General features: G+C 42.6%; 1 protein-coding gene across 7 annotated transcripts in view; it reads right to left on the bottom strand.

Annotated features, from left to right (window-relative positions):
* Positions 1 to 5,020: 5,020 nt before the first annotated feature.
* The window catches only part of GNG2 (G protein subunit gamma 2), a 212,562-nt gene continuing 208,986 nt past the window's right edge, over positions 5,021 to 8,596 (bottom strand). For all 7 annotated transcript variants that reach the window (XM_081507330.1, XM_081507333.1, XM_081507332.1 and 4 more), the window contains one exon: positions 5,021 to 8,279. In XM_081507330.1, the coding sequence (XP_081363456.1) occupies positions 8,151 to 8,279 (129 nt within the window). In that variant the 3' untranslated portion in view covers positions 5,021 to 8,150. The remainder of the gene's footprint in view (positions 8,280 to 8,596) is intronic.

Here is an 8,596-nt window from a genome sequence, read left to right as displayed (position 1 = left end):
GAACTTTGGGAAATGTCAACTGGTCTAAATTTCAAATTCCTCATCTATAAAATGGGAGTGAATTTGTCTGAGTTGCCCTAATGCAGAGTCTGAGTGCAGGTAACTAACTCATTGGGACTGGTGGTGACAGTGATCTCAGAAAGCAGAAATGAAGGAGGTAAGAAAATGAAACAGATAACAAGAAAAAAACTAATATGCTGTATTATTAGGTTGGTTACTAGCCTGGTCAATCGAGAGTTAGGCCTGCCCGAGACCCTCTGAGAAATCCTACAAAATGTACCCCTAAATTAGCCTCTGAAAGGGGAGCACCTCATCCCTCACTGGTTGAGGATTATCTCTGAGGGCAAGTCACTCCCATCCCCACTCCAGGGAAGGAGGAGTCTCTACTGCAGCTGCAGCTGAAGTCAGAAGTGGGTCACCGGATATGACATGAGGCAAGAAAGATGCCTGCTATGGGAGATCAATAATCTTCATGTCACAGAGTTATTGTGAGAATTAAATGCAATGATGTCTACACAATGTTTAATATCATGCTTGGTACATAGTTAAGTGCTTAATAAGTGTTCACTTTACTGTTGCTGCTGCTGTTATTATTATCATTGTCATCATGGTTATTGTCACTATACTTTCTTGAATGAAAGAGACAGGGGTAAATTTATGGCTTAGAGGACTCCAGGAATGATAGATTATCCACAGCCTGTCTCTTTCATACCATGATTTACCATGACCTATGGCCAATTATTATGAATAATGTGGTTTATTACAGTGTTTTTACTTTCTCCCTTTGTCTGTGTGTGTTGTCGTCAAAATCTGGGTACAAAGAGAAGGCATATTCTGTCCGTTGCATGGGGTGGAAGAAAGGTTGCTAACAATTGCTCTGGAGCAGCATTTGCTAATAGAACTTCCCGAATGTAGGGAATGTCCTGTGTCTCTGCTGTCCAATAGGCTGGTCACTGGCTGCACATGGGGACCAGTGAGGATTTGAAATATGGTTAATGTGCACAGAAACTGAATATTTCATTTTACTCAATTCTAGTTAATTTAAACCTAAAAAGCCACATGGAAACAACAAGGACCCTGCATATCACAGGGAATTATACTCAGTATCTTATAATAACTTACATTGGAAAAGAAACTGAAAAAGAATATCTCTCTCTATATATATAATTGAATCACTTTACTGTGATTCAACATGGTAAATCAACCATACTTCAATTTTTGAAAAGGGCCACAAGTAAACACGGTGGAGGGCAATTAAAGACTGTGTTCTCAGTTGAGAGCTAACGGACCCTCCCTAGAAAGCTGAGCGCTGAAGAATTGATGCTTTGAACTGTGGTGTTGGAGAAGACTCTTGAGAGTCCCTTGGACTGCAAGGAGATCCAACCAGTCATTCCTAAAGGAGATCAGTGTTGAGTGTTCATTGGAAGGACTTATGTTGAAGCTGAAACTCCAATACTTTGGCCACTTGATGCAAAGAGCTGACTCATTGGAAAAGACTCTGATGCTGGGAAATATTGAGGGCAGGAGGAAAAGGGGACGACAGAGGATGAGATGGTTGGATGGCATCACTGATTCAATGGACATGAGTTTGGGTAAACTCCAGGAGTTGGTGATGGACAGGATGGCGTGCTACAGTCCACAGGGTCTCAAAGAGTCGGACACAACTGGGCAACTGAACTGAACTGAGAGCTAAAATTAAGGCAATGTAGCCAGCAGGATTTCCTCGGGCCCCCAAATCTCACTTCCAGGTTGGAATGTAGTGGTATCTTCTAGGCCAAGGGGCTGCTAGCTAAAAAGAATGAAGTCCTGGAGTCAGGAGCTGGCACCAACTGGGGAGGAGAGGTCACACTGACCTTCATGGGGGGGCGGGGAGCACTTCCTTCTCAGTCACCTCTGGGAAGCTCACAATAAGACTGACTTTTATAGCTGTGTCTCTGCCTCATCTCATTTCTCTGCAGACATCTGCCCTGTGCTCAATCCATCAGCCATCACTGCAGAGTACTGCCTGTGTCCCCACCTGCTGAGCTAGGTGCTGAGGAGGATTAAAGAGCGACCTGCCCAGCTGGCGTTCTCTGCTCCCTAGAAAATGACAGTTCACCCAGAGAGACAAGATTCTCATATAAGCCATTAACTCCAACATCACCTTCTGTAGCTGATGATCCGCCTCTGCCCTCCTCCCCTCTGCTTTCTGTGTCCGAGAACTTCTCACCATGACTGATAATTACTTGTCTACTTTGTCCACTAAAGCATGAGTTCCACAAAGGCAGGGCCTGTGGGGTCTGCCTTAGCACAATGCCTCAAACTCAGTCAAATACTCGTCTGTTCAGTGATGATGACAAGGACAACAGGAGTTGAGTGAGGAAGGAGGTAAGCATTCCCTGAAGTCATTCACAGGTAGCATCAAATTCAGACTGGGCTTGAAACTGAAAGAGATTTGTTTACTGGAGGAGCTGAGTAATGGCATTCCTGAGGGGGTAACATCATAAGCAAAGGCATGGAGCTAGGGTTGAAGATGCTGTATTTATAGGATACAGGATGAACCAGAGCAGAGTTTAGAAAACAAAGTAGGAATAGCCGGGTGGCCTTGACTCCCCAGGGCCTTACCAGTCAGGCAGTTGCATGTGGACCAGAGAGGCTGATAAAGAGCTCCATGAGCCAGATTACTCTGGGTGGCTGCATGTGGGGAGGCCTAAATTACATCAGTGAGTCTGGCAAGATGTGATTGGCACCAGTTATTTTTGCCTTTAACCTTCAATCTCTGATCCTCTAGCATAAGTGCTTCAATTTTCTGGGAACCACTGTCCTGCCTGTGTGCTCAGGTTCATGGATGGCTGGGCACATGAACCAGATCCAGCCAATAAAAATCTTAGGAAGTGTTTTGGGGATACAGCTAGGAACTTTTGCTGGTGCTGTTGTGATCTTTCTTCTGTGACTGCTAAATGGGTGAAATGTGAGTCTGGAGCTGCAGAAACTATTCTGAATCTGCAGGGGAAGAGTCTGTCTGAGAGTTAAACCAGCACAGAGGAAAGCAGAGACAAGGGAATGAGACAGACATCCGATGGTATCATCTGAGCACCTGGATTCAGCTGAGCCTGAAGTGGGTCTGTTTCTGAGCTCTTTGGTGATTAGCCATTTTCAGCAAGATTTCTGCCACTGGTAACCAGAGGAGAGTCCTGATTAATGAATGCTCAGGGGTAAGTAGGATGGCTTAGAGTGGAGGAGATGAGAGTCAGAGTGGCTATACCAGTGGATGGACACGAGGCATTGAGGGTCTAAACCATGGCACCCTGGGGTAGAGAGAAAAGGCAGCGAGTCAAGAGCAGGAACCATCTAGACTTTTCCTCTCTTTGAAAGTTGTGCAAGCAGGGTCCAGTGATTACCACCTCTTCCTTCATGATGCCCTTCACCTGCTCTTTTTCATTTGGCTTAGACAACTGTGCGAGGCAAGTGAATCAGGTACACTGCCCCCATTTTGTAGCATGGCGAGGTTAAAGGACTCGGCCAAGATCACACGGAACTCTGGGGTCCCGTTCCCGTTTTCCAGCTCACTGTGGATGGGCTCTTGCTTGCCCACAGTATGAACCGAGGTCACCGGGCACCATCTTTCCATCACCTTGATGAGGAAGGACACCCTGCCTCTGGGCTTCTTTTATCATGGACATGGAGAAACATAGGAACTGTTACTGAGGAAAGGCCTGGGAGCCCGTGACCCCCTTCATTAAAAATAAATTCTGCCTGAATCTCCTGGTTCTAAATAGAAGAGAATGTAGATTTGGGGCAGAACCGAAGGGGAAGGGATTTCCCTTGGCAAATTATTTGCAATTTGTGGATTGGAGCTGACCCAGCTCCAATTCCCACGTCACTGTGAGCGCTATCTAAAATGTGAGCAGCTTATTAAAGAACCAGAGCTAGAGGCGAACCTCCCTCGGGGCTCAGTGGAACAGGAGCAGAGTTAAAACCCACCAGCTTCCTCCTCCCAGTGTCTCACATCCAGGAACTGCCGAAATTCTCAGCCACGGTTCACTCTAGGGCGACCACTTCCTGCAGCTGTGGGAACAAGAGCCAGCATGTTGACAGTTAGTGTGTGCCTTTCAAGAGGCATGATGAAAAGCCAGCTGTCGTAAGTACTAAAATCAGTGGTCCTCAGACTGTATAGCATGCAACCCCTGCATGGTCTTAAGTGCCACTGCTAGTAATTGTGAACTAGTCATAGGCTTTCCAAGTGATTCTGAAGCAGGGGATCCAGAGAGCACAGTCTGAGAAACAATGATGAAGTAAACAAATGCACAAACTCCAAGTGGCCCCTTCATCAGAGGTTCAAAGATGCTTTTGTTGCAGGCACACTTCCTGAGGTCCAGAGTCTCCTCCAAGCAAGAATACTGGAGTGAGTTGCCATTCCCTATTTCAGGGGATCTTCCTGACCCAGGGATTGAACCTGGGTCTCCTGCATTGCAGGCAGATTCTTTACCCTCTGAGCCACCAGGGAAGCCCCTGCTTCTTATTAACAGGGTCTATTACTCACTGGCATAATTTGGGGGACATACAGAAGGCTTTCTTGATTGAGAATATATCCAAGGAGCCATGAATCTAGAGTCCTAAGCATTTATCTTCTCTACTGCTTCTTTTAAACCATGAGCAGTTTACAGAGAACAGCACGTTCTCTGTTCAATTATTATTATTTTTTTTTGGTAAAGGAAAAATCTCCCTGTGACATACCCACAGGATGTTCAAGTGTAAATGCAGCTCATCTGTCTTCATGGTCCAGCCTGCCAGTCTGGACTCGTTCCTGTATCCTTTCTCTGTCCCCAGGCACTATCCCCTGGGAGAAAGGCTTTCCAAGAGCTTCATGTGAGTTCTTCCCTCCTTGGGTGCCTTTATTAAGAAAACCCTAAAGAAAATCCATGGACTTCTATTTCCTCATCCATCTTGCTATATGTTATCATCCTTCCCAAATTAACCATAGAATCGCTGTGTGAGGTGGTCCACAGGCTTTCACAATAAAATCAACTGCATATGGAAATGAATCTGAAAATTCCATTTATTAAAACAAATACATTGTCTATGGGGGATGAAAGTGTACACATCACATTCAGGTTTTTCTGCTTTAACATTTCTGTATTTCTCTCTCTTTGAAAGATACACTCCATAGATCTTATATAGGAAAAAATGTGAACAGTTCTAGGGCTGGGAAAACATTAATGTATATGTATAATAATTCACCATTGCCAGGAGCAGCTAGAAGCAAATATTAAAAAAAAAAGTACCAAAAAATCCCATAAGACAGCATGCTTGATTTCTCAAAATTCTTTTTGTGATTTTAAGTATACGAAGAAATGGTTTTAAATTTTTCCTTGGTAAGCAATCTCTTTCAAATATTACGAGCAAAGTTAGCTCAGTTCAAAGTACTTATTCACAAGCTCTGACTTAAATAGCACTTGGTTTAAAATTGAAAGAAAAAAAGAAGAAAGCAGACTTAATACTGAGGATGATACAAGATTGTTTTTTTCCTTAATAGAGTTTGCATTCTAAGTAGAGGGTTATAATTACTGTTTAACGAATTTCATGGCAGATTTTCATTACTACCCAATATACTATATACATAAATTAGGGCCTTGACTAATTAAGCTAAGCTTTCCTATTAGTCACCCCTTAAGATAAAATTATGCTGGTGAAAATGATTGTTAAATTTCTAAAAGAATTAAAACTCATTAGAGGCATAAGTAATCAAAAGGTTATTTCCCCCTTAACAAGTAAAAATACCAATAAGTCAAAACTCATATAAAAACTCTGGGATTATAATTCCCTTTTGTAGGACATGAAATTATGAATGAGCCAAATGTTTTTCTTAAGCTTAATTTCAAAATACCTGTGATTTTTCTGCCTTCTTTCTTCTTTGATAAACAAGGTCACATGCAGTTTGACATTTCCTTAACTTTTAATTAACAGAGCTGTATTCCTATGAGTTTTAATTCCATTTTAACTGCTCCAAAGAGCTAGCTTTACATGAAAATATAGACTCCTTCTGAGAAAAAGAAATGATGTGAATTATGAAAAGCATCAGAGTCTTACAATGATGCCTTAATCACCACCAAAGAGTGCTTTACTCACATTTGTTTTTATGTGATCACATATTCAATTCATATTTTTGCCTATTTTAAAAATGTGGTTGGGTTTTAGTTGATTCCACAGCATTAGTAAGCCAACGGTAGTAAGCCAATATTGTAGTTTAATAAATACTCTGCCAGGGTTTTCAGCCTGCTAAATCTTCATCAGAGTCCCACTGACTGTAACAAAATCTAAAAGTTTGAACATAAGTATCTGGTTACAGGAGTGCATTCATGAATTTCACAATGTCTTAATATTCTCTGCCCCAACCCAAATATGAGTTTTAATTGAATTCATTTATTGTTTTACCCTCATGCCCATACAAGAAGCTAAGCAAAGTATTTATCAAGTTTCTTTCAAAATCCGTCCCTGGGCAGATTTTTATTTTCTTTTTTCCTTCCTTGTCCTCCTTTTTTTTTTTTTAATGGCAGGAAGAGAATGGAAAGAGAATAAAGTTAATTCAGAAATCGTCTTTTGGAATTTCAGAATTAAGAAAGAGTTGTAAGAGAGCACTCATCTGCCTAGGAACAACACTGAAAAAAGTGAGAAAGACTTCCAAGTTTCCCAATACTGGTGGAGGCTGGAGCCAAAAAGAAAAATATCACTTTCAACACATCTCTTGGGAAGAGAGAGCTAGAGCCACAAGAAAGTTGTAAACAAAGGCAGAGAGATTCTAACCAACAAAGCGGAGAACAAACACAAAGAAAAGACTCTATTGAGAATTTAGGTGAAAAACAAAGGCTATCTCAGTGGAAAAAAGAGCCAGAACTATTTCTGGTGGAGCTGCTTGGGGTGGCACCTGACCCTTCCTCGCTGGCATGTGAACAGCTGGATTCTGAGAATGGATTTGATTTGGAGTCAAGGGTTATTTCTCTTGATACTTGAACAAATGAGGGCCATGTTTTTTCTTGTTAAGAAGAGCACAGAAAGCCTTCCTTCACTCTAGAATTTTGGTGACTCAGGCAAAAAGGGAATTTGCTCTGACTCTGTGACCACAGCGCTTCCCAACTCAAGGTGAATCCTTGCCTCTGTTACAGCTTGCTGCTACGTGTGCTGCCCTGGATCCTGGACCAAATCAAAATGCTCTGGATTCTGGAAAATATGCTGAAGAAGCACTGACGCCTCTGTTAACTAGGAGGTATTTTAGGCATGGCTAAGGCTCTGAAGTCATCTCAGTTTTCAAGATACTGAGTCTTGTCCTCCCTAGCTTCATTTCTCTTTTATTCTTTTTCCAAACTTTATAGGAAAACAACAAAACTTCTGAATGGATGTAACATGGGGACATTTTCATGCAGTATTACTCAAAAACTGTCACAAATATATGAAAGCACCAGTCACAACACATGATTTACTTTTACTTGCAGAATCAAAGCTATCATGTACAAATGTTAGGAATAGTGATAAAAGAACACAGACAACCGGCATTTGTTGTTGTTATTACCATGAGGATAAACCACGGGGAACATCTCTCTAAACCCTTTGGGTGCTCATCCTTCGAGTTCAGTCTTACAGACAAATCCAGCCTATCTCTTCACTACTCTAATGGAGGGGGTGGAGGGAAGGGTAGGGGAAAAGGGAAAAAGAAAAAAAACAAAGACGAAACATCAACGCCATTGAACCGAACCACGGCTACACTGGACGACTCAGCTTGTCAAAGGGTATTCTAAAGGCAATATTCATTCCAAGAAGGTCATACATATCTGAGCTCAGTACAGCTGTCTGTTTTAATTTTTATTTTTTTAAATATGAAGCAGAAACATAAGGTTTGGGGAGGGATAGCAGGAAAGAAATGACACCAATTTTATCTTTACATATTCCCCTCCTCTAGGCAGTTCTCCAGACATCAGATCTCTTAACTTGGGGTGTGGATCAGCTTTCATACTCATAAAGGGGACCAGTTCTTTAAACATGCATAAGCCTGGAGACTCCAGGATGGTTCTCCTCCCTCTCTTTAAATGCTGTGGACTAGAAAGGCGCCCACTTTGCTAAAAACTCTACATCAGTGTCCCTGGAGCCCCGAGGCTCCTCAGGTTCCTCCTGAAGACTTAAAGGATAGCACAGAAAAACTTCTTCTCCCTAAATGGGTTTTCTGAAGCCGGAACAGGTGTCAGAAGGGGGTCTTCCTTGGCATGCGCTTCACAGTAGGCCATCAAATCTGCAGCTGCCTTGGACACCTGGAAAAGACGACAAAAACAACCAAAACTTTAGATGAGGCGTCGACGAAGGCACTGATGCAGGCTCAGTGAGTCAAGGCTCAGACTTGGGTGTCCACGCTGCCTGGGTTCAAGTGAAGCAAGATACTCATCCTCAAAAGCCACTGTTTCCTCATCTGTGAAGAAGGGAGTTGATGATCTTGACCTCACAGGGTTGCTACAAGCAGGTCCAGGATTAGTGTGGGGTGAGTGAGGCACTGAGAGTACACTGAAGGAGGCATTCATGGCCAGGGTCAAGCAAGCATCAACCTTGTATTTGTCCAGGCATCTCCTTAAAT

Source organism: Giraffa tippelskirchi, chromosome 7 (assembly GCF_054371585.1).
Source record: "Giraffa tippelskirchi isolate mGirTip1 chromosome 7, T2T-mGirTip1v1.2.pri, whole genome shotgun sequence".
NCBI lineage: Eukaryota > Metazoa > Chordata > Mammalia > Artiodactyla > Giraffidae > Giraffa > Giraffa tippelskirchi.
The sequence above is the reverse complement of the archived record's forward strand: the minus strand, read 5'-3'. Positions and strand labels throughout refer to the sequence as shown.